Below are 26,403 nucleotides of genomic sequence, written 5' to 3' on the forward strand. Positions count from 1 at the left end.
TCACAATGAAGAAAAAGAACTGCAGTAACTCAGGTCTGAGCTGGGAAAAGATCACGCCCGGGTTAATGCATCAAGCCAGAGGGAGATAAAGACAAAGAGAGAGACAGGAAGAGGGAAAGGGAGAAATAAGATTTCATTTAAGAGTGTGTGCCGCTGCCTCAGAGACAGTGCAGTGATGTGAGGCTGACCTCTGGAAAGGAAAGCAGCAGCAGGGGTCACTGAGGTTGATCCAATTCTGGCCAGTCGGTGCCAGCACTCTGATTAAGAGGTGATGAAGAGGGCAGGCCCACCATCATCTCCACAGGCCCATTCAGTCCCAGCCGTGTGTGGGCTTTTGGAAAGATGAGGGACAGAGAGAGTTCAAGCGTGATATAGCAGGAGTCTTTATCAGCATAGAAGCTTAAGAAATTACTTTAAAGTTGTTGTCTGGTCATGGAATTTGCATATTTCTTTGTCTTTTTCATTACTTCATTAGCATATCCGTGTGATCTCTATTTGCATTGACGGATGATTCCTATTGTTTACATGGCCAATTAAAGCAAGGCTATACCACTTCTTGAAGGACAAATAACAGTCTATTTTTTTCTTTCCAATGAAAACCTGAATTAATAAGCAGAGGAAAAACAGCCTTTCTTTATTCAGTTCACTAGCTACTACGGCTTTGTTTGTTCTGCGATGAACAGTAGCTCACGAGAGCTTATGGAAAATAGCAAATAATATACATAAATATTTTTTATAACTGATATTTGTATTCTGTTCGCAGCCTTTACAACTAGCTGCGCTACTGTAATACTACATTTTACCAAGAAGCAATCCGTAGTTTTGACACAACAGTCAAACAAGAAGTCAACACTCATCAACTGCTTGTTGATGATAAAGTTATGTGTTATGTTCATATTAGTTCATGTATGTCCAGAGCTATAGTTTGAGAGGTTTTAAAATAAGAATAAGAGGCTTAGTGGTTATGAGGCGTCACTGTTATTCTAGCTGGAGACCATTACTGCACTTCATCCCCGTTCCCTTCTCTCTCCATATTTTGTGTGTCTCTGCTAGTGACTAAAAAGTCTCGATGAAATGCAGAATAAAAATGGTCTAAAATGGACTGCAATAATAAACAGGGGGACCAGACAAAGAGAAAGAGAGAGAGAGAGAGTACTAGGGGAATGGTAAGGGAGAAAATAACACAGACCACAAGGTCAGAGGAAGTGCATTCAGTGCCTGCTCCCAGCCAGCGAGCCAGCCCAAGCATCGACAAGCAAGTGTCAGTGTGTGTTTGTTTGAGTTTGTGTGTTTGTGTGTTTGTGTGTGTGTGTGTGTGTGTGTGTATTAAAAAGTGGGGGCAGGAGGGTGCCATGAGGGTAGTGGTGGCAGGGAGTTTCCCTTGCCGGGAATTAGGCTCGTCTCAGCAGCATTTCCCCACCATGTGGTCCCACACCTCTTTTCCTACCTGTCTGTCTGCCAGCCTGTCCAAGGAAGCTGGGCCAGGAAAGCTCAACACACACACACACACACACACACACACACACACACACACACACATTCAAACTGGCGCACCAACAGACAGAGTGACAGCCGTATAGTACAGGGAGATGGAGGCGAGGCCCACAGAGAGATGTGAGGGTTTGGCGTTAATCCACCGCGCCGTAGCATTTCCTCTGTGGATCTGTGAGCGTTTGAACTTTTCAAGGGGAGGGATAGCGGGGAGCGATCGGCCACTCTGTAAATGTCAGTGGATCTGAACAGACCGAGCCCAGACAGCCCTCGCGCCCGTCGCCTGCCACTCACTTTGTCTCTGTATGAGCAATGTTTTTTTTTCTCCTCTTTCTGCCCCCCCCCCCTATCCTTCCCCCATTCCTGAATCTTCTGCCCTCTGTCACACTTTTGTTATTGTCTTTTTTACCTCCGCCTTGCCCATGGCCTGCAGGAATGAAGCACATCCTGTAATAGACAAGGGTGGGTTTTTTTCCCTTGTTTTTTCTCCTTTTCTTAGAATTTTCGTTGGACCCAAATACACCTCCAGTAGCGAACTCGCGATTTGCCTCACATTACTCAGTTGTATAGACAATATGGGATTCTCCTGCTACCCCGGTTTTATTTCTTCTTAATTTATGAGCCTACCTTTATTTTACTCTGCCGGTAATTAGATTTTTTTTCTCTCTCGTACAAGAAGGAGTTGTTGTTTTATTTCATTCTTCAAAACCATCTTCAATTTCCTAGGGAATTACCAAGGGGAGGGTTCCTTCATTTAATTTTGTGCGGAAATTAATTTGTCAGTGTGAGAAATGGGATACTTGCTAATCTGGTTAGGCCAGCTTGTTCCCCCTCCCGCCCCTCCTGGTGTAAGTCCTACCCATAGACTTGTATTTTTTCCAGCGTTGAGGTATATGTGAGTGAAAAGGCAGACAGGCGTCAGGCAGAGTGTCAAAACATAAACAAATGGAAAGAAACAAAAGAAACACAGAAAGAGGAGGCAAAGAAAGACACAGGGAGCGCTGAGAGGCGGGGTCATAAAATGGCTGACTTTATTGAACGGGGCACAGTGGGCCAGTTGCTGCCTGCAGGCCTTTTTCTACTCCATCTGCTTGTACTGCAATGCATCGCTGTCTGACTTTCCCAATTCAGTTCAATCTAATGAAGCTGGTGTGTCATAATGTTTTGATTGGAGTTCAAAAGGAAATACATTTAATGACTACATGTATTTTTTAAATGTTTTCATGGTTTGCTTTTAGCCCTGTAGTGAATTTCCCCATGAGTTTAGTGGTGTATCGACCAGCCTGCCGTTTCTAGTTTTCTGACAGGCAGTTAGCTTTAGATCAACATAAATATTGGAAGCGGGTTGAATTACCAGCACTTAAAAGAACAATTTTTATATCTCAGATGTTAATATGCTTATATACTTTGTTCGGCCTTCCAGATCATTTTTGATCTTGCAGCAAATATATAGAGTGTACCAAGTGAAACATTTATAAAGTCTGAATGAAGTCGGACATACTGTAATTGTTCATTCAAGAAATATGGAAAATGATGTTGCAACATCTATCGAAGACTGAGAAATAATAAAATAAGATGAAAAAAATGTTGTCGCTGCGCTGAGTCCCACACCGCCTGGCCATCTCTTCTTTAGACTCAGGCAAACTCTCAGGCTGCTGTGTGTTTGTGTGAGATATGGACTCGGATGTGTGCTGAGCGACCGCCCACTCCTCTACATTCCTCTGTAGTGCTCCCGCGTCTCTTGGACGTCGAACAAATTGATTTGGCCGTTGATTATTCAAGGGGCATAATTCATAACTTTTGAGACTGGCTTCTCTCCACTTCCCACTCTTAACTTTTTTTTTTCCTCCGTGCATTTGGCCTCTCTCTAACTCGCAAACCGATACCCAGCTGCCGCCCTGCAGGATACAGCCGAAGGAGGCCTGTGGGTCGGGCAGTTCAAGGCTTCTGTCTCTTGTATGATTGCACTGTCGCGGATCAGCGGTGTAACCTTTCTCCTTGGGGAGTCGCACAAAGTGCCCCGGCACGGCTGAGTGTCGGAGATAGGTAGACAGAGAGGATCCAACTGGTAACAGAATAGCTACCTTTGATTGGAATGGAGAAAGGCATTCATATGAAGTTGTTAATTGCTCCCATTGCAGTGGATGTGGTTTAAAATAAGTTATTGTATTTGAGTTGTGTCTCTTGTTGTTTTTCAGTACACCAAAGAGCCAAATTCTAACAGCAACATATTACACTTGTTTGTTACTTCACATACAGTAAATATGGGAAGCAACACACTAGGCATTTAATAATCTTTTACCACCCCCATTATAGATTAAAAGGAATTACTACAGGGAATGAAAACCATGACTGCATAAAATCTATGTATACTAATAATGAATATCCAAGAAAGATTGGACACAACCCAATAAAGGATTCATCACAGAGACTTGCGCTGAGGCACGGCTACAGGCACAGTCCCTCTTGTTATTAATATAAATTATCCTCACCAAAAATGACTAATTGACTCTTCGTCTTCTACTTTGTCCCTTTCTCTCGGCCAAGGAAGTCATATTATTTTCCCCTGAAGATAAGTAAGTATACTTTAAAAAACGTGATCATCTTAATAAAGCACCCAAATCCAGCGGTCATAAATTGCAAACGGGATTGATTTAGAAAGCAATATGATTTACATTTGTTTATCAGTTCGAGGTAGAGCTTTTAGAGGAAGTGGACCAGCTGGAAGAAGTGCTGCAATTTACAATTCACCTTAGATTATTTTCCAAATGAATAGTTTAGTGCATAAAATGTTATGAAAAAAATGGGTGAGAAATAAAATCAGAAAATGTTTCACATTTGTGAAGCTGGAACCACAAGTGTTTTGCGACTTTGCTTGAAAAATGACTTAAAAAAGGCCAAATAGGATCAATTCTCTGTCGATCAACTAATTTCAGCTCTTCCCAAAATAACGGTCCTTGTTGAGAGGAATACAACTGCTTTGACACCGCAAATCAATAGTTGAACCACAGAAGGTTTGAAGATCACAAACAAAACCAAATTCTTTAAAAAACGACAAAATATCCATTCCCTCAGGCTGACGAAGCATCCAGCTGAGACGGACTGCTCGCAGGCTTAACATCCACGGTTTGAGGCATACAATTGGTCAGTTCATTTTGGTCAGAATGAGCATCCACTTTTTAAAGGGTAAACAACAACAAAATAAATATGGCCAACCAATGCTAAAAAAACAACTAAAAATCAAACTCCATACAGCCAGATAGATAAGTCATGAGGAAGGACAGCCAGATAGGGGTGATACACAAGAATGAGCGACTTAGTAAATGAGAGTTTATAAAGAGAAAATGAGGCACTAGTGATTAATCCACCACTCTCTCCCCCTAGTCGTTATAAGGCGGGATCACTTTGTAACTCAACTCGAGGTCTGCGGCACTGTGCGTTCCCGATCGCGCTCGTACACCCAAGTCAAGGCATGAAACATAGATCAAGAGGAAAGTTTGAGCAGGGAGAGCATTTGCATTATACGACCCTACACTTGATTGCATTGAAACCGGAGAAGAGCAAGAGGGAGGAATGGCATTGGTGAACTCACTTATGTGTGTAATATATTTCTTCCTGTTGGATGTGACCCATGACCTACACACACTTAATGTAATGTGAAAGTACTTGTAAACATCAACACCCTGATGTCCAAATCCTTCTAGAATAGAAAGATGCAGCTGCTGCTACTTCCCATTGGCCCCTCTGGGCTCCCAGTGTGTGTAGATAGTGTGTGTGTGTGTGTGTGTTCTTCATGCCAGTCCATGTGCTTACGTCTTTCACTATTTCCTCCAGCACTGAGGCTGTAATCAGGTAAGCACAGCGGGCAGAGCAGGCTCCGTCAGATACTTTGAGCAACTAGCCAACTCCTCTGCTGCTCTCCTTTCCGCTTTCATCTCTCTTTCCCTCCTTTTTCTCCCTCCTTTTGCTCCTCAGCAGCCTGCGGGTGTTCTAATCTGCCTCCCCTCTGTGCCTCACCTTCCTCTCCTCTCCTCCTCTACCTCCCCTCTGGCACACTCCATCAACGTGCCACCAGGCCCGGGTCTGTTTATGTCTTCGTCTGGTTTTTCGGGGATGATGAGATCTGAGTTGTCAGTGTGTGTGTGTGTGTGTGTGTGTGTGTGTGTGTGTGTGTGTGTGTGTGCGTGTGTGTGTGTGTGTGTGTGCGTGTGGGGGGGGGGGTGTGTGTGGGTGTGTGTGTGTGTGTGTGTGTGTGTGTGTGTGTGTGTGTGCGTGTGTGTGTGTACATGTGCATGTTTGTGTGGTGTCATTGGGGAGGGAGCTCGGAGCTTACTTTTTTGTAAAAGGGCAATAGATGTCAAATCAATCATCAAAAATTGTTAGCCAAAAAATGGTCATGAAATGGAAGTTCTAGGCCCAATTATTACCGTAGTAACTGTAAAACATACTGTTTTAAATCCATCAATTATTTGTGCAAAAAATAAATAATTATCTGTCAAGTTTATTGTATTGCCTGGCCCCTTAAACTGTTATATTTGGCTGTTATGTTACAGCTTGGGATGCCACACAGTGACATTGTGGTTGACTGCTTTTGATTGGAAGGCGCAGTCTATGTTTCTTAACATTCTACTTGACTACATTATTTACTGCTGGTGTTTCAGTGCTGTAACCCAGTTTAGTAAATCACTCATTTGAAACCAACTTGTAGTCACTGAGAACTTAACCAGGACTTCACATGCAAACTTACTAACATTATGTTGAATAACTGGTACCACACAATCCAAGTCTGCATAAGTAGCTCCCAGTAATACATCAAAATCAAGCAATTGAATTGGTGTTCAAATGCACAACAGGAATGTAGCTTTACTGGTTTGAGTCCCTCCACACACAAATACCTACACACACACACACACACACACACGCACACACACCCATCAGCTATCCGGTGTGTGTTTAGATTGGCAACGAAAGCTCCAGAAGTGTTTGCCAAGGTGTCTGTTCGGTGGATAGATGATTTAGTGGGTGATTGTACCAGGAGAATCCTCTGTGGTCTCAGCTGGGATGTAGTGAAGGAGATAGGGAGGAGAGACGAGTGGAGGAGACTGGCCCGAGTCATTTGATGGAGAGGTGGAGTGGGACAGGAGCCCGGGTAATAAGGTTTTGCTGGCGCCCATGAGCGTGCACCACACACACACACACACATACACAAAAACCTCAACATACACACAGAATCGTGGAGCAGATTAAATGCGCTGCAGGTTGTATGAGACTGGAGCGCGCAAGAGAGAAACAGGGGAGAGTGTGTTGAGTCAGTGTGTAAGCCGCAGGGCAGCAAAGTCTTCCTCCACCACTAAGTCAACTACTGATCTCATTTCTCCCACAGATGGACTCGTAACACACTCCCATCAGGGGACAAATATATTTCCTTTCCTTTCTCTCTCTCGCTCTCTCTCTCTCTCTCTCTCTCTTTCTCTCTTTCTCTCTCCCCGGCTTCCTCACACATCCCTGCACCAATGACCTTTTCTATTTATTCGTCTCGCACTCTTTCTCTCGGCTCCTTGCTTTGTTTGTTTCCACACTCTGCGCCTTCTTCTCTTCACTCAGTCTATATTATCCTCCTTCACCCCAATACAATATGCCTCCCGTTCTCTCCCAATACTCCATTATCTCTCCGTGTGTCTCTGTTTTTTTTTTAACCCTCTCCTTCAATCCTGTGTCGGACTGCACACACCATTACCCTCCCTCCCTTCTTCCTTCTGATCAATCACAGCCAACAACAGGTGCTGTAAATTGTGTCCTCTGGCGAACCAGCTTGCTGCAGTGTCTCTCTCCCGTGTGCATGTGTTCATTTCCTGCCCTCCACCACCACCACTGCAGCCACCACTCTTTTCTCTTGGTTTTCCTCACCACATCCCTTCCAGCTCCTTGCCCCAGTTTGTCAGTGAAGCAAAACTGGCCGCGTCTGGGAGCCCATCATTCATCTCCAGCCCTCCCTGTCACCTCGGCAGCCCGGCCGCTCTCAGACAAATAGCATCACAGCAGATGATACAGCCACATAGCCCATGAAGAGAGCCAAATAAATGGTTCCCTTTCTCTGCAGACCTAATGGTTCTGCCTATCCAACTTTGGGGGGGGTGGGGGGGGGGGGGGAGCCGGGATAGCGCTCACTCACTTAAGGGACTACAAGGACACAAACATCTTCAGCTTCTATAATGAGGGGAACCTATAAGTGTCAACTAGCCATGCCATGCATGCTTCAACTATTAAAAAAAAGAAAAGAAAACATGTCTGGGGAGATCTTTATTGCACAGAATTTGCTGTATGACGTATGTATTGCGGGATGACATGTTGCGGGAGAACATAACAGTGAAGAAATGTCCTATCCTAAAGCCCCCATCGAATTGCAGCCATACATTCATAGCACACACAGCCCTCTGTAGCCCTTGAGGGATAGGTGTCACAAGTGGGTTTTTAGCACATTTTGTGCTCATTTCCAAAAAAAAATGGTGGCAAAAGAAAATGCTAATCAGAGTGTGTGTTCCATCATTCAGTACTACAGCATGGGAATATTCTCCACAGGCTGTTGTGAAAAATGACATAATTAAATGAACCAAAGCATCTCTTTCCGTAAATCGGTACATCATCATGGCATTTCATTTTTGCTTCCCACCTGAAATGGCATTTGTTATGGCCCATGTTATGAATTCTGTTAACATAGCAGCTGCAGCCGTGATTATTTGAGCTTTCTGGTGGAGAAAGGGATGTTCCAGAGAGAGCGAGGCGATTTAGCAAAATCTCAGTACAACAGCTGTTTTACTTTTGACTAACTACAAAACATTGGATTGAAAGTAGGGCTAAAACTATTCTGATAGTAACTCCAATGACTAAACATGTGCATTGTTCATTTTTTGTTACATGACATATTAGACACATCAGCCCCCTCATTTCACACAACGCAGCAGTCCATGGGGATCTATGGATGTAATAATGTGGATTGGACTAAATGCTTTACTGGATTAGATCATGTGGAACGTTGCCAATGTAAACAGAGCCCTTTTTGTCCAGATGTTAATCAGGCTGTGGATTACTGTGAGGCTTGGTAGGTGAGTGGCCTGAACTTCATTATCGGTTTATTTTTTAAAGGTAGTCTGACAGAGCCTTTGATTGTGCCTGCTGTTGTGATCAAATCATATCTGGAGTACCACCTTAAGCATAACAGTTGTATACAGCATAATTGTGTTTAAATAGCCTGATGACCCGCCAAAACAGTGAACCTACCTGAGTCCAACCCAAGTTGTATATGTCACAGTCGGGCAGCAGAGCAGTATGGGTTATACAGCGTCTTTAAGTATTCTAAAGCATATGGTTCACTTATAGTCTATTATGTCTTTCTCATTTTTAAACCTTATACTGGCATATCATATACAGTAGGTCTAAACATACCACACAAGAGAAATTATCCCAACAAACAAGTCTTCTTAATTAAATGAGGTAACCATTTGATTAGCTCGAGGCATGAAAACGGCTTGGGGATGCTTATCGGAAGATTGTGACTCAAGTTAAAATAAACCACTTTTGACTACCAATAAATAATGGGAAGCAAACAGTGGTCGTCTGTTTCAAAATCTCCAACATCCATGTCCTCTTCTTGACCTTTTCATCCACTTCCTCCTTCGCTCCAATCACTCAACAGCCAATTCCTATAGATGAAGAGAGGGTGGTCTTTAACTGTAATATGTGGCTTAATTTGATCTGCAAAAGATAAGTTTTCGGAGCATCATGATTTCTAGGACTGAGAGAGAAGTGCCAGCAACATAACTGCTGATGCTGAATGCGTCCTGCGTGCCTGCCTGTCTCTCACTGATGCTCCTCTTCCATTCTCCTTGATCATGGCTACCGTTGTCATCTCCTCTCCTCCAGCGTAATGAGTCAGTGTGTGATGTTGGATGGCTGCTGACAGTGTGTCCTATGACTCACATCAGGGTGGTACTGCTGTCCCAGCAAATCTCAATATCCCCCCCCCCCTCTCTATACCCTCTCTCCCTTTGTTTCCGTTTGGATTGTGCCTTCCCCAGTGAGTAGGGATGTCTGCAGATTATTTAAATAAACGCACTGTAAAGGTGACACACCAACACATACACCCCCACACACACATGCATAGTCCAGTTTGGCAGGTTTGCAGCCTGTTTTTTTTATTAGTCTGTGGAAAAGGAGAAGCAAAACAAATTTGAAAAATTGAGAGAGTTGGCCAGTGGTGGGTCTGATGATGGTTGAGGCCAAATTGACATTGGAAGTGAGTGAGACTGTGTGGGTTTAAAAGCATTTGCTTGTGCAACAAGGGTTTGTGGTTTTGCATTTTTATTTTTATTTTTCAATTTCACAACCCTCGTTATTTTGGTTCTATTTTATTTTGTGTGTTTGAAAAGGGGATTTTTTTTTTCGAATTTAGATCTTTAGACTTAAATATGATTCATGTTGGTCCTGATGACATATTAGTTTTAGCTTACTAACCTGAGGAACGGTAAACATTTCTGTGCAGGTTTGAAGCCGGCTTAAGACACCTTGGCCTGTTTTATGTAAATATCACACTTAAACACTCTTGCTTTAAAGGGCCTGGGCACTCGTAAACCTTGACAGACCCTTGGGCCGTGAGGCTGCCTGTAAAACACTGGCTGTTTATGGATCCCTGTACCTGCATTCTTCCACCCATAAACACATTTCCTCGTCCTTCTGGGATAGAGCGGAGTGAAGAGGAGAGAGAGAGAGAGCGATAGAGGACATAATGTCCCCTGAACCAGGAAGTGTTTTAGGCCATTTCCAAGGCTAATGGTAAAGAAAAAAATGAATGTACTGTGTGCCCCCCCGCCATCTAAACTGAAATGGTAAAACAATACTAGGGCATGTAAATCTCTTCAAATGAGCATGGACAGGAAATTGTGTCCAGCACCAGAGCAAACCGGATCAACTGTGTGCACCAGCAAGTCAAGGTTAAGGTAAACCTTAATCAACTGACAGTGAAACACCTGAGATCACAGGACAGATATTTGCACAGCAAGAATCCTGAAAAGTTATTTTTAACCTGTTGATTATATACATTTTAGCTTGAATTATATCGATAGCATTGTTGCTAGCTACAGTTGGTTGGTCCGAGCCACTTTGTTTACATACCTGTTCACAGAGCCTAGGCTGTGTGGACTAGATTGTTTGTCTTCAGCGCACACACAGTATGGAGATATTCACAGATTTTGACAAAAAGTGATTTTGACAAGCTTTCTCCAGAATCACTGCGTCCTCTTTTAAATGTAGAAAAAACAATGCATTTTCAGAATTTTTTGTCTCATTTGTGTGGACTTACTCTTATTCTTCTTTGTTCATGTCATCCGGGAGCTGCTGCCCTCAACCCCCCTGTAGCCACTCCCTGCTCGTTCCTGCTCTGAATGCAAATGGACCGCGTGATGTCCACTTGGTGCCATTGTCATTGTTGAACCAAAGTTAGTTTAATCACTCTGCCGCCCCGACCCACTGTGATTTACTAGCTGTTTGCATCCATAGATCCATAGACATCCACTCCAGCCAATTGCATTAAAGGGATAAATAACTAAACCAATAAAAGTGTTGTGAGGAGGCTGAATGGGCCCTGGAATGCTCCAGTCGTCCATTTGGTGCAGTAAGCATTGGGGGGTTGGGCCAGTGAGGGGAGGTGTGGGGCTTTTAGTGGAAGGTTTTTTAGGGGTGATATTGTGATTGGTGGTGGAGGTGATGTCATGCCATCCATCTTAGGGAGCCACTTCATTAGGCTAATGGAAGGGCTGGACCACTCACTGTTCGTTCCTGTACATAAATGTGTGTGTGTGTGTGTGTGTGTGTGTGTGTGTGTGTGTGTGTGTGTGTGTGTGTGTGTGTGTGTGCGTGTGTGTCTGTCCTTCGTATTGATGGCAGCTTCCAAGGCTAAAGTGGTTATGAAGACTAAAGGGATTTTATTAGCCAGGCGTATGGACATAACTTTGTGTGTGTGTGTGTGTGTGTGTGTGTGTGTGTGTGTGTGTGTGTGTGTGTGTGTGTGTGTGTGTGTGTGTGTGTGTTTATGAGTTATGCAAGTATTTTCACCCAGTGCAGTGACAATGCTGTTTTTGGGGAGGGGAGATAATGCGGTGCATCTGTGGAGCTAGAGCACACCTTATTTCTTTGAAGTTTAAACTACATCCATGTCCAATGGCTTGTGCAAAGATGATGCTCACCACGCTTTAGGGCAAGATCAGTGACAGACTTCGGTTTCGTCACTGACTTAAATTAGTATGCCACTTGAAATGTCCCCCTTGTGACGAGTGAAGAGGACAAATGGAAGCGCTCTTTGAATTTGCTTCTCTCTCTTTCTCTCTCTCTCTCTCTCTCTCTCTCTGTCTGTCACTCCGTTTTCTTCATCTCTCTCCGTTGTTGTCAGTTTTTTCCACCTGAAGCCCACATGATTGTCTGTCTGGACATGTGCTGTCTTTACAAGAGCGATTCCTCTGCTTTCATTCCTCCCTTTGTTGTCCAGGTCACCCCCGCTTATCAGCAGCACGTGTTATTCCTTTCTTTATATTTTTCAGAAGTCACAGACATATGAGGCCTCACTGACTCTGACTTGCTTTATAACTCCCAGAGCCTTTTCTGGTTGTCTGAACTCTTTTCGACCCTTCACGTCTATTGTCCAGTTCTAAAACCGTTGTCATATTTTGTCTCTGTGTAGATCAAACTTCATCAGATCAGCAACCTGATGAAACTCATGGCCTTAACATGATGCTTACAAAAGGCTCCATTTAGTGTAATGTCAATATATTAACAATTATATTTTAATGGAACTTTAGTCAAAATCAGAAAACGTTAAATTGATGTTACAAATCTGTATCGTGTTTTGATTATGCCGATGGACGCACACTTTTCTGTCTTTAATTCATCACAAGCCTCACGTGTTAAGTTCCACCACGAGCAAACTCCACTAACAAACCTCCTCAATTTTTTGGCAACCATTTATATTACATACATCTCTTTTATTCTCACTATTTGGACTACAAAGTGAGTATTAACATACTAGTTGTGCATCCCAACGTGCATAGTGGAGTTATTCAAACAGAATGACCACAGTGTTGTCCAACCTGCAGCTGTAATGTTTAATTCAAAAGTCTCCAGGAGAGTAACTTTGAAAAAAAATAAAAAATAGAAGAAAAACAGGACAGAGTTGTTTCCTTGTAGCAACTTAAACATATGCTCTCTTTGCATATTGAGATGTATAAATTAGAGGACGGGACGGGACGAGAAGTAGCCTCAGCAAGGCGCAGGTATCCCCCCACACATGGACACCTGCTACCGGAGAAGAGAAACACCGGCCAAGCTGTTTCCTATGAATATTAATACCTTTGCTATTATCTTCTGGCAGGAAGGTCGCAAGCCACCCAGAGTAGGAATACAAACATTCCCTGCTTGTTCTTCATTAGTTGTGACAGCCTTTAATTTGATGTCTCTATATGTTCAGATCTGAGGGAATCATGATATTTGCAGGCATTTTTCTTTCAACTTAAAGAAAGAACTTTGATGGTCTGAGGGATTGAAGGCTGCAACAAAAATAAAAACCTTGTCAATGCTTATTGAATTCCTGTCAACTATGTTAGACGTCAAGCTTGGAGGAAACATTATTCATCCACTTGATGGAAAAAGAGAGACAACATTGTTAGAGGACCGTGCTTTAGGGGATGTTTGTGTCTGATGTCACCTGTGGGTCATCATAGGTTAGAGGCAAGGTGTTGAAGAGATACGTGATATATGTGTACCTTTGGCTCTGGATCTTCTTTGAAGTGATTGGAATGAATACATATTTATTTTATTATGTTGTGCTAACGAGAACAGAAGAATTATCTGTATGATAAAAAGCAAAAAAGCTTTCTGATCATTGGCTAGATATGGTTCCTCATGGAGCTATGGAGCTCATGCAGACTCCAATACTGCTTTCATATATTCCTGTACTTATGTTATGTGCCCACAACTCATATTGGTAGGCCTTTGCATTACAATAGCCCAGCGATCGTATGGCCTTTAACGGCTGTCCCTGGTTTAGATCGATTTTGTGCCTAGCCAGCAGCCCATTGCTAACCTTGAGGTAAACTGGCGTAATGAGATCGCGCCTGACGGCATTGACTCACACCTGACAGCACTGACACTCTCCTCCCAAGCAAGGGAGAGGCGCCGACAGGCAGAGCAGGAAAGGCTAGGTCCTCTGAGGTAGGCTTTGATTTGTTTTCTCTTATATTCACTCTCATATATTTTTTTTCTACCTTCTGGAGAAGTAAGGGTGTTGATTGCTTACATTGGGTGACAGAATGTCAGAAATAAAAAATAAATATTGTAGTTTGTGATGACATTAGTCTTTGTTGGTGAACTTCTTAGGTTTTAACTGAACCCGTGTGTGTAACACCGCTTCTCTTGATAGCCCATGACACCTCATTTATCGTATAAAAATGTTTGCTCCAGCAGAACACCAACATTTCAAGGTCAACATTTTTTTATTTATTTTTTTGGCAAGCTTTATTAGAGAGTACAGAGTTGAAATGGGGAGACAGAGAGAGGGGGGATGACCTGCAGTAAAGGCCCACTGGCCGGATTTGAACCTGCGACCACTGCAACGAAGGCCGGAGCCAATATGGTACGTGCTCTACCCACTACGCCACCGGAGCGCCCCTTCAAGGTCAACATTTATTGACACCTCAGCAGCTGCAGCTTCTTGGTGTGCAGATTTGATGTTGCACTGCGGTGTAGGCCATGCTGGGTTAATGCACGGCCCTGTCTGTTCGGTGTCGTGATAAGAAGTACCCGGTCTGTTTTTTACCGTCTGCTGCGGCAGGCTGTAAAGGACAGTTTTTGCCAATGAAACACATACTTTTGCACCCTGAATAATGTGTGATCTAATTTGAAAATAATTCAAATGTATCTGTCCGTCCATAGCCATCAGTGTGTTGTAGCCTACCTGTGAACATAACATAAAATTACTTTTTTTCTTTGGAAATGTGACAAGCATACTGAAGCCAATTCACAGAAGCATGTATCGGGCTACAATTGGATGAGATGGAACTGGGATAACCATTATCTGAGTGGTGGTAATTGAAACAATAATGGACATGGTAACAGCTTGGAAAATAGCATTGATCCATCATCTAAGATGAGCCCTTCTCAGTGCATTAATACCATGACTAAATGACGCAAGCTGATATTGCTCTCGGTCATGGTTAGGGTCTAGTTAGCTAATTGAAAAAGAAATGAGCAAGAAGAGGGGTTTTTTGAGCTGTGGAAGAGTGATTCTCTCTCCCTCGTTCTCCGTTTGCGGGGCTTTGAATACCTCCCACAGCCTGGGGTTTCTGAGGGGAGATTAGCCAAAGACACAGCACGATTTTGGGCGGAAGTGTGTGGAATTGGAATCCAATTGCTGTATTCCTACGTGCAGATGTAGACGAGTAAGCCAGTGGGAGTGTGGGATCGATAGGAATCTAACAGCTCCGGTGCCTGTGCGGCTCAGGAGCATCCCCAGCAGGTTACGTCTTTGTCTCAACCTTGTCGGCACATTCCTCCAGTCCTGCTTTGCGCCGTGCAATCTGACCTTGACACATCTTTCCTCCACCTAGCATACTGCTTTGCTGATGTTCAACTTTTCACTGGGTTGAAATGCCAACTGAGCTGCCTATAGACGTAGCGCTGTTGGTCTGGATGAACACATGGAAAATGAGATCGCTGACCTACAGCAAAGGTTAGACTTCAGTAAGCATGAGCAGTCAGATGATGGCGGGCGTAGGGGTTGGGGGTTTAATAAACTACTGCTGGCCATAAGCCTTTTGTTTTACTTCTCTGCTCGCAACATCGTGTGGATATCCACGCCTGTGTATGTGTGTGTATTGCAATGTGAGTAAAGCTGCAGCCCTCATTGTGGCTAGCTGTGTTAAGCTGAAATGCTGTTATTGATTACACTCAAAGGTTGAGATGGAAAAGCAACAGACTGGCAAGGGGCCAAACTCCAGATATGTGGGTATGTGTAAGTATGTGTGTGTGTTTGTGTGTGTGTGTGTGTGTGTGTGTGTGTGTGTGTGTGTGTGTGTGTGTGTGTGTGTGTGTGTGTGTGTGTGTGTGTGTGTGTGTGTGTGTGTCTGTGAGCGTAGTTGTGTATGTGGGCCACAGCTGTGCTGTCCGTCAGCCTCTGGCTTATCCATTAGAGGAAGAGGGGGTAGGGGACTTTGGCAGAGGGAAACACCCGCGTGAGGGAAAGAGGAGTTTTTGAGACCATGCTGGAAAGTAACAAAGCAATCGTACACTAAAGTGCAATTTTGAAGTCATGTCATTTAAATGTTGTGAGAATCAATACTTCTACTCTATAACATTTAAATGGGAGTTACATTGTTTGTAATGTATTTTTAACTTCTGGCTATCACTTCCTTCCTTCCTGTCCGTCCTTCCTGTCCGTCCGTCCGTCCGTCCGTCCTTCCTTCCTTCCTTCCTTCCGTCCGTCCTTCCTTCCTTCCTTCCTTCCTTCCTTCCTTCCTTCCTTCCTTCCTTCCTTCCTTCCTTCCTTCCTTCCTTCCTTCCTTCCTTCCTCCCTCCCTTCCTTCCTTCCTTCCTTCCTTCCTTCCTTCCTCCCTCCCTTCCTTCCTCCCTCCCTCCCTTCCTTCCTTCCTTCCTTCCTTCCTTCCTTCCTTGAATAAAAAAAATCTGATGCATACCAAACACACCTGGACCACCTAACAGAACACACTTTGCATCAGTACTTTAACACACTGATCGGTGGCTACTGTTAATGCCTTTGTCCTTTTTTAAATTGTATTTTTTTTCTGTAACCGTTTGTTATTTTGACACTTTAACTGCCACTGGTCATACTCTACAGTATACACTCATGTATCAAACCTCCTCTCTCTTTGTCCGCTTGCTCTCTAGCTCTGTCTGTCCTTGTCACTTGAATTATACAAGCCCACTAAATCTCTCTCTATGTGTGTGTGTGTGTGTGTGTGTGTGTGTGTGTGTGTGTGTGTGTGTGTGTGTGTGTGTGTGTGTGTGTGCATGCACTCATCCCCGCATGTATGTGTCCGTCTGAGCACAAACAATTCCTACAGAAATACATAATAGCATCTTCTAGCATGCATACACACATACAACTAATATATTCTCGTTCTCTCTGTTTTGCTGCATTTCCTTGGTTGACACCTGTGGTTAGGCTCACACACATAAACACCCTCTCTCCCCCTCTCTATCTTTCAAACACACACAGGCACACACACACACACACACACACACACACACACACACACACACACACACACACACACACACACACACACACACACCTGGTCTCTCCCAGCTCCCTGCCTGAGTGAGTGTCTTTATGAGAGGCCATGGCACCGTACTGTGAGGCCCTTTTAATTAGAGTCCTGCTGTTAAGCACAGGCTTCCTTCAGTGGTCCCATCCACTCCCTGCCACCTCCTCACACCTACACACCCTCTGTCACACACTCACTGCCTCTATGCTGCTTGCTCTCCCACTCCCTGTTCTCATGGCCTGGTTCGCTCGTAGTAGCCACACAAATCGTATTTTCTGCAGGTCAAATTGGAAATTTAATACATTTTTCACTTCTAGAATCGATGTTGAATATTAATTTCTCGAGGGACCAGTTGAGATCAGATTTTGCTCACCCAGTTTAAGTTTAATTTTATTCATATTTGAGTTTGGCGATACATTAAGATTGTACACTGTAACAAATTCCACACAAGTAAGTCAGCATGAGAAAGAGTAACGTATTAACATGATGCTCAGTACTTCAGGCGGTATGTTTTCATCTACGTAGCTTTGACTTTTATGATTTGCGTTAATAATATAACTAACCTTCAATGACATGTTTTTAAAGAGAGAAAACACATTAAAAGATAATAATTTTCAAGGGAAACTGCACTTTCTTTTTAAATAACATTTCCCATAGATACTCAAGGACAAATAGTATTGTTGTTTCAGAAAAATTTATTGTATTTTTGGAAAAAAAATCTATTTTAAGTGAAGTGTTTGTGCAGCTTGTTTGCAGTCTGTTAAAGTTAATAAAAACTAGTATATGTATTAAGCTGCTACAGATCCCTGGAATAAAAATCTTCTAGTTGGGGGAATGACAACATGCACTCATATAACGCTCTCAGCGGTGCAGCCGTGGTCGACTGAAAGTATTCCTGGAACTTAAGTTGCTCCATCGCGCTCACTACCTGCATTCCTTCGTTTCCCTTTTCAAGCAAAAAAAAAAAAAGATTTTCTTCTGCATCTGGCCGGTCTTATCAAAGAGCTATTGTGGTGATGGGGGCCCTCCTGCCTAAGCTGCTTTCATGAGAAACTTCAACAATCAGGGGAAAGTTGATTAGAAACAATGGTGGGTCGATTGATATAATGTTGAATCAGCTTTGGAATTTCCAGCTCAACTTGCCAAAGCTGCTGCAGTGTGTGGGTCAGCGGGAGAGGATTACAACAACCATACAACATACACATAAAGCATGCCAACTCAGATTAGAAATCCTTAACATAGGAGAGGTTACAGTCCAACTCAGTAAGTAATGGTTCCCAACAGTAATATATCCCCTCAAAATGTACTGTCTATACATTTGAAATGAGTTTGGAGTAAACTCTGAGCACAGCCTGCATCTGTGACTGCTTGTCCTCCGCTTGATGTGGGAAGACAGGTTGTCTAGGACTGTGGGGAATAAGGGATGGAGCAAGAGAGGACGACGGCTGCAGCTGTTGTTGTGTGTAGTTTAGGGTTGGCCTGGTGTGGCTCGGCAGAGAAGAGAGCAGAGCCCAAGAGAGCCACAGACCATGTTGCCTTATGGATAGATAGATAGATAGATAGATAGATAGATAGATAGATAGATAGATAGATAGATAGATAGATAGATAGATAGATAGATAGATAGATAGATAGATAGATAGATAGATAGATAGATAGATAGATAGATAGATAGATAGATAGATAGATAGATAGATAGATAGATAGATAGATAGATAGATAGATAGATAGATAGATAGATAGATAGATAGATAGATAGATAGGTTCCTTCCTTCCTTGCTTCCCTTCTCCCTTCCTTCCATCCTCACCTCCGTGGTCTGTGCTTAATCCCAGGGATTTAGCATGAAAGACAGAAACAAAGCGCCCTCTTTTGTGCCACCTTCCTCTTTTCCAAATGTCGCCGCGACGAGGAATCCTTCCTCTGTCTGCTTCCGTATCGACCCTTCCTTTTTCCTCAGAGGAACAGACAGCCAGCTCCTGCTAGGGCCCTCCTCCCTCTGTTCACAGGGCGGGAGTTTTTATTATGATTGTTTTTAAAGATTTTCTTTCTCTCTTTCTTTCTCTCTCTTTCTCTCTCTCTCTCTCTCTCTCTCTCTCTTTCTTTCTTTCTCTCTCTCTCTCTCTCTCTCTCTCTGCCCAGGGTTGAGGTTATTGCCGAAAGCAAATAATAAATAAATAAATATAGAAGAAAAAAAAACACAGTGAGCGGGGCGGGCAGGAGAAAAAAAAGAAAGAAGACGAGCAAGAAAGAGAAGGGTTATTTTACCTGAAGGGCATTTGCTGAGGCAGCTTTTAACACCCTCTTCCAGCTCCCCTCCATCCCTCCTTAAACACACTTCTCCCTTCTTTCTGCTCTTTAAATATTGAGAATAGTTGCAAATTCCTCCGGCCCTCTCCCTTTTGATGCTGAAATGCACTTGGAAGTTCTGAAACAGTACAGTTCAGTACCGCAGGCAGCAGCAGCAGTAGGAATTCCCCCCTTGGAGGACCTCCGCGCTCCACCCTCCAGGCGCCAGTAAACGGGGTCTGAGCTTTGCTGCTTCCCAAGATGCACCTCTTCCCCAGCTCCCTGCGTTCTGAGAGTCTGAAGGCCAAGCTCTCCCTCCGGGCTGGGCTTTGGCTGCTCACTCTTAACAGGGGGTAGCTCTCGACAGGCCAGGCTTTTTAACCTACACCAACATGCATGCACACGCAGACACACACACACACACACACACACACACACACACACACACACACACACACAGCTGAAACAACAGACTGTAAAGAGTGCCTCCCGTCACTTTATTCTTTACATTTTCACCGCCGCACACATCACAGCATATAGCGTCCCTCCATTCCTCCCCCGATTGTTTTGCCTTTTTTTTTTTTTTATTACTCAGAAGGGTACATTTAGATGCTATTTAAGATTTCGCTAACTAGTAGTGTGTAGGCCCCTGTTTTGTGGGTATAGCTCAAGACTTTAAACGCAGTTTGAGTTCAGGATACAGAAAATAGCTTTGCTTAAAGGCTACATTCCAGAGCGTATGCAGTTGTTGTTATTGTTGTTTCTCTAAAAGGAAACGCAGTTAAGCAGCTACTAAAAAGAAACATTAAGAAGGCAGTAAAAGCTGCACTGAATCTAGGCTTACCAACGGTCAAATCACGGCTGGAGAATTCTCCCCCGTCGCTTTCATGTAAAACAGGCGAGCGGCTCCCGAGCAGCAAGCAAGTGCAGTAGACTGAGATCATAGACGTGTTACTGCTTAACAGCCCACTTTATGGGACTGTCTCTCTTTGTGTTTTAATGAGGAGGCCATGGATGGGTGCAAAGGCGAGAGAGAGATAGAGAGAGAGAGAGAGAGAGAGAGAGAGAGAGAGAGAGAGAGAGATGGAGAAGGTTCAGTCTGTCAGGGGAGATGAGAGATAAGAAAAGATTGAGAAAAGAATAAAGGATGGAGAAGTGTTAGAAGGAAGTGGGAGAGAGTTTTTAATGTGTCCTTGCCTCTTCAGGTCTAATTAGGATTGAAAGAAGGGGCTGTAGGGTCCCCTTAAAGTTAATTTCACTCCGCAGGTACACTTCATGATACACTCGTCTGTTCTGCTCTGTTCTCTTGTAACTTACACAACAAACGCTTTGAGTTGAATAGCCGCTCTGCTCATTCTTTCATTGTTTAGCCTCAAGAAATGAATCCACAGGCTCTCTCCAGGAGCTTCACAGGGCAGTATTTGCAAACTAACTTTGAAATGTGTGTGTGTGTGTGTGTGTGTGTGTGTGTGTGTGTGTGTGTGTGTGTGTGTGTGTGTGTGTGTGTGTGTGTGTGTGTGTGTGTGTGTGTGTGTGTGTGTGTGTGTGTGTGTGTGTGTGCATGGGTGCACGCAAGAGTGCTTGCGTGCACACACACACTCTATATTTACTTCCCTCTGAAAAGTGTTTTGAGCCCCCCGGGCAGTGGCATGAGATTGGCAGTTTGCTGTGTGCTGATAAAGTCACAGTGTGTGTGTGTGTGTGTGTGTGTGTGTGTGTGTGTGTGTGTGTGTGTGTGTGTGTGTGTGTGTGTATGTTTGTTTGTTTGTTTACTGTGTGCCGACTGGTGAAAGGGAGGAAGGAGTTTAGGCTGGACACCTGAGAAATGTTTTTTCGATAACAAGTTCCCCAAGCTCACTAGAGCTATGTTGTACAATTTAGAGGAGTTCTAATGCGTGTGCGTGTGCGTGTGTGTGTGTGCGTGTGTGTGCATGCATGCATGTGTGTGTGTGTTTGCATGTGTATGTGTTTTCCTATGGGGAGAGGAGGTTGCTGTATTGTGACTGGCCACAAGTGTATTATGCCCTGTGAGCCATTTACTACACAAGCACGCAAGAGCCAGAAAAATACAAAAACATACACACAAACACTAGCGCACACACACACACACACACAATTCTGCTTTCGTTTTGATACTATTGAATTTATTCTCTGTTTCAGATTCAGATTGCAGTGCCTATCCACATCCCCAAACACACACGCACACACACGCACACATTCTTACCTGTGGCTCCAGGTGACTCCAGGTCACTGCTCATGCCTCGCGTGCATCAGTGCAGCGTTGTGCAACAGCAGAGCCGTCGCTAACTCCAATGTCCTTGACGCTGCTGTCCTCTCTGCAGGCCGCCTCATTAAACTTTCAGCTAAACAGTTAAAAACTCTTCTGCCGTTCAGTCCCGACTGGCCATGGCAAAAAAAGAGAGTAAATTAAATTCAGTACTGTCCACTGGGTTTCAAGTCCAATGGAAGGAAAGCAGCGCGTAATGGCGTGGCCGCAGGTGCTGCTTTGTGAGCCCTGACATCATATGTCACAGTTTGCGATGATGAGCGTAAAATAGCTCTGTTTCTCATTCTGTCTGTCTGTCTCTGTTTCCTTCTCCCTAGTCAACTCCGGAGATGGCATTGACTACAGCCAGCAGAAGAGAGAGAACATTGGTGACCTGATCCAGGAGACTCTGGAGGTGTTTGAGCGCTATGGAGGAGAGGATGCCTTCATAAACATCAAATACATGGTGCCCACCTACGAGTCCTGCATGATCAGCTGAGGGCAACGACGTGACAACCTGACGTTTAACAGACTCTTGACTTTACCTCATGGCCTTTCCTTCTTTATCTGCCCACCTCCTAAATTAAACTCTTATCTTATCCGTTTCTTTACCCTAGCCCTCCCCCCAATCTCAACTTCACTCTCTCTGTTCTGTTTTTGTTTCTGACCTCACCTTACCCCTCCCCCTCCCAAGACCCAATTCTATTTCCTCTGCACAAACCTTCTCCTCCTACCTCTCTGCCCCCCCCCTCCCTCTGCTCTTTACCATATCTTTTTGAACCCCTATTAAATTCACAACAGCAACTCACAAGGTAGTTTCTGTCCGTCTGTATCCGCGTTTTTATCACTATAACTTGTTAATAGCAAACGAGCTTGACAGAAGAAATGTGTCTCATTAAAAATCTCCAGTATGTTTGATAAATTATTCATGTATTGTTCATTTATTTTACTACTTTAGTGATTTATTTAGATAGCTGATAAGAAATCCTTCACACAAAGTGACTTTTTTAATTTTATTTCAAACGCATGTCAAATGTAAAACACACGTAAAATTTATCTTTTTATTATCAAACACTAAATGTCGACTGTAAAAAAAAAGTAATTTGCTCTGTCACAGATGGCAGCAGTCGTGGCCAGTTTACGCTAAATTTATGTCAGCTGCAATAGATTCCACTACATGGTGACGAGACAACATTCATTGAGATTTCACTGATGCATGTGCCTTGTCACTCCATGAGTATCCATTTGTACATCTGCAGTGCGCTTTGTCCTGCTCTACAACTGCTTCTATTCATGTGTGTGGTGCGGGTTTGTATAGTAGTGTACCATTGTACCCATTCTGTCACATACCCAGCGGGAGACAGAGCCTGTCTAAACATGCAGGGAAAGACGTATAGGAATGACGGCCGACAACATTCCTCCAGACAAACACACACCATACACACACACACAGGTTAGTTAACATGCTTTAAACTCAAAGTCCCCCACAGTTATCTCAGTGTTGTTTGATGCACGTTGTAGGTGCATGTTGGCTTGTTTGTGACTGTTTGTGCGTGACAACGTGCATGCCTTTTTTTGTTCATCCAAACCAGCCAGTATCTCAGTAGGCATCTTTTACCAACATAGTGTTCTCACACTGTTTGGACCATATCCCCCACACACACATACTTGCTTATATACATGTGCAACCCTGCGGCCCACAGGGGAAACATAGCGTAATGGATTTCTGACACTCACAAGGACACTTGCGCCGTCTCTTATTGTAAGTCATGTCTCCGGCACAAGCAACTTTACTGACTTGCGGAGGAATCTATTCTCGACCACAGACAGGTTCATAATGGTCATATTTCAACCTCAGCACATCTTGAAAAGAATGTGACTGAATAGCTGTTCCATCCTGCTGAACCCTGGCCATGCTGCACCCTCTCTGCTGCTTCTTCTGTGTGGTGAAAGAAGAAACGTAGTGCAATGCGGTCCCCATTCAACACACAAAAAAAAAAGTTTGGCTTAATAGGTGCAGCTGTACAATAAAACGTATACGGTGCAGGCACATGAACAGCTTTTTTAAAGGGGGTGTCCAATTTCACCTCTGTTCCTGCTTGATGGGCTGATCGAAGTCTGAACAGCCTGCGGTTCTGTCGAACTGTATCAGTGAGGCCCGCTGTCGCTACACCTGTCCAATTTTACTGAGCCACAGGCTAGCAGCTAGAAGCCAGCAAAGGAAGCAGAGCTTAGAGACCAAAGATTGGTTTTCAGAATATTTTTACTCACAGCTCAATCTTCTTCACTGTATAGCCTTTTGCTTTAAGCTAGCATACAACGACACAAACGCCATAATATGCAGAACTTGACTCAAGTTAGCTTAATTTCTTCACACTTAAAGGGCCAGGCAGTGTGATTGCTTTGGCTCAATTAGGTCACATCAAAGGCGCTAATGGGCATTAAATGCTAAATGGTGTCCGTTTCGACCTCTTCAGGATCCCGCTGAAGCTCATTAAGAAAGGTGACAGTCTGGAATGAAACCATCGGACAGCATGGTCCCCAGTCTAGAACTGCACACCGACACACACACACACACACACACACACACACACACACACACACACACACACACACACACACACACACACACACACACACACACACACACACACACACACACACACACACACACACACACACACACACACACACACTTGCACACTCCTAAGCACACAGACACATATGCAATAATGGCAAACAATACCACACAACAACGCCAATGTAATTGCTCATGCAAGTAATAGAGTGAACTGTGAAATGAACAGGAATGGAGGCAGTCAATGAGATTATTTGGCCTATCAAAGGCATCAACGCATGACTGGTCCAGACCTACATTCCGGAAAAACCAAGCATGACATTGCTTGAATCTCTCTTGCTCTGTTCTTGGATATGAAAAAAATCAAAAACAAATTTAGCATAGAGCAGAAATTGTCCTGATCATCATATTCTAACCCTTTTCCCTTAGTCATAATGAGTAATTGATCATTTTGTGACAGCAGCTGCCCCAACCTACACAAAGAAATGAATTGCTTCCCATTCAGAGTATTTCCTCCAGTTATAGAGCACAGGTTATAACATCATGCTCCACTTCCCTACAGCAGATAGTATCTGTCCCAGATAAAGCCACACATTATTATTATTTTCCCTTCAGAGGATCTCCTGAGAATTTTTTCTTGATTCCGTGCCTATTGTGGAAGGTATGCCTGATGGCATGTTGGTTGTATTGATCCAACAGGTTACTCAGCCATTTGGCAACACCTCTGTGCTTGTCAGTTTTCCCTTTTGTTGCTTTCCCCTGATCCAGGAGAGGTTCGGGAGATTTAAGGATATTTGGCTTTGATTAATAGGCCTCAGCTCAAAATTCCAGAAAAAAACCTGTTGATCATAATTCTGTGATGTTTTACTGCTCCAATATGTGTGTGGCTCACTGTATTTGGGGATGAAAACAACACTTAAGTGTACCACATGGTGGACAAGCATGTGTTCCAGAGGCTTCCGCAGTGGTGCCTTCAGGGTGTCACAACCCCAACGTTAACTACTGAGTGGGTAGCGTTCCACTTCCTACCCACCTGTGCTTGTCCTTACAAGGTTGAAATAGCGTTCCCGAATGACCCGGACTAATCCTCACTCTCCATTGCAACTGGATTCCAGTGGTCAACCCTATACGACGCGGGGCCCGAGGGCACTCACTCAGCTCCGGGGTTATTATTAGCCCAGCTAGCTCGGCCCTCTCACAACAGCTGCCACTGCCCTGCAGCCAGCAATAACTCCCACCAGAGGAACACATGCAAGCCATTTCACTGACGGACACACCAAGAATTGCACCGACATGTGGAACGATTTACACACATCAAAACTGTCGACTTTGCATACAAGTATTTACATGCATTTCTGTCGAACACACCCCACCAGCTGCTTCAGGTTGAGCCGTTATCTCAGAGTGAACAGTGACTGAAAGCTGGCTCCACAGAGCTCAAGTTTGTCCTTGTGCATCTCCGTCTCACCACATCAGAGCGGTGGCAGGGCCAACAAAAGCTTTTTGTCATGCAGTCAGCTGTGCAACAAAAAACTACACAAACGGGCCGACAGCATTCTGTTGACGGAGGGGAGAAAGGGAGATTGAGGAAAGTAGAGAGAGAAATGGCTAAAACTGAGGAAGGAGGAAAAAAGACAATTACAGGAGAGGAAAAGGCAGTGGGGAAATGTTTGTAGTGCGTGCCTTTGAGAGAGAGTGAGTGAACATGTTGAATAAAGAGGAAGACGAGCAGATTCATCGTGCCGGTGCTCCCAGACAGAGCGGCAGTCCAAGATGAAGCCGGCGCAGGGAGAGAGAGATGAGAGGAAGGAGAGAGTGTGTGGGCCGCGTCGAGATAGATGGATGGAGGGCAGTGGGATGTTGTGTCACCTGGTAGAGAGAGCTGTCCAAGTCCAGTCAGACCCAAGATTTAGGAGCAGTCAGCTGCAAAGGGAGCAGAATGAAGAGACCAAAGAAGGAGGAGGATCTGTGTTTGTTTGTGTGTGGTGTGGGGGGGGGGGGCTACATACTCCGACACTTGGTTATCTGTTTTTCCCCTCACAAGTGAAAAACAGAAGAGAATTGAGGCGACAACTGGCACTTAACGACATCACCACGCTTCCCTTATCTGAACAAACAAGCTGAGCGCAAACGCCCCGATTTGTGCTCGTTGGCGTCTCTCCCCCGTGTTGAGAATCAAATAACTCGTCCATGTGGGTCACACTTAATATGATCAAAGTTGGGGCTGCGTGTCGCGGGTTGTAACGTGGCTCCCTGCACAGCAGCGTGCGGATTTATTAAGCATTCAGGAAGTCTTCATCCGTCTTCCCCTTTATCACTTCCTTCCCTACTTTCTTTTGCTGAGCTGTCTCTTATTTCCACTGTAACAGTCTCAAAAGGCAGATTGTTAGGAACCAGCAATGGGCTGGTGGGGGGATTGTGCCCTGCAACAGAAAATAAATGCCCCCCTGGGGAT

At 44.1% G+C, this 26,403-nt stretch overlaps 1 protein-coding gene across 1 annotated transcript in view; it reads left to right on the forward strand.

The window, feature by feature from the left end:
• pacrg (PARK2 co-regulated) overlaps positions 1–21,869 on the forward strand; it is a gene marked incomplete at both ends in the record, with an annotated part of 165,259 nt that extends 143,390 nt beyond the window's left edge. Inside the window, one exon of the mRNA XM_080042251.1 lies at positions 21,709–21,869. Within this exon, the coding sequence (XP_079898377.1) occupies positions 21,709–21,869 (161 nt within the window). The remainder of the gene's footprint in view (positions 1–21,708) is intronic.
• Positions 21,870–26,403: the final 4,534 nt, after the last annotated feature.

This window comes from Ammodytes marinus, assembly GCF_949987685.1.
Source record: "Ammodytes marinus genome assembly, chromosome: 15".
In the NCBI taxonomy this organism is placed as follows: Eukaryota; Metazoa; Chordata; class Actinopteri; order Uranoscopiformes; family Ammodytidae; genus Ammodytes; species Ammodytes marinus.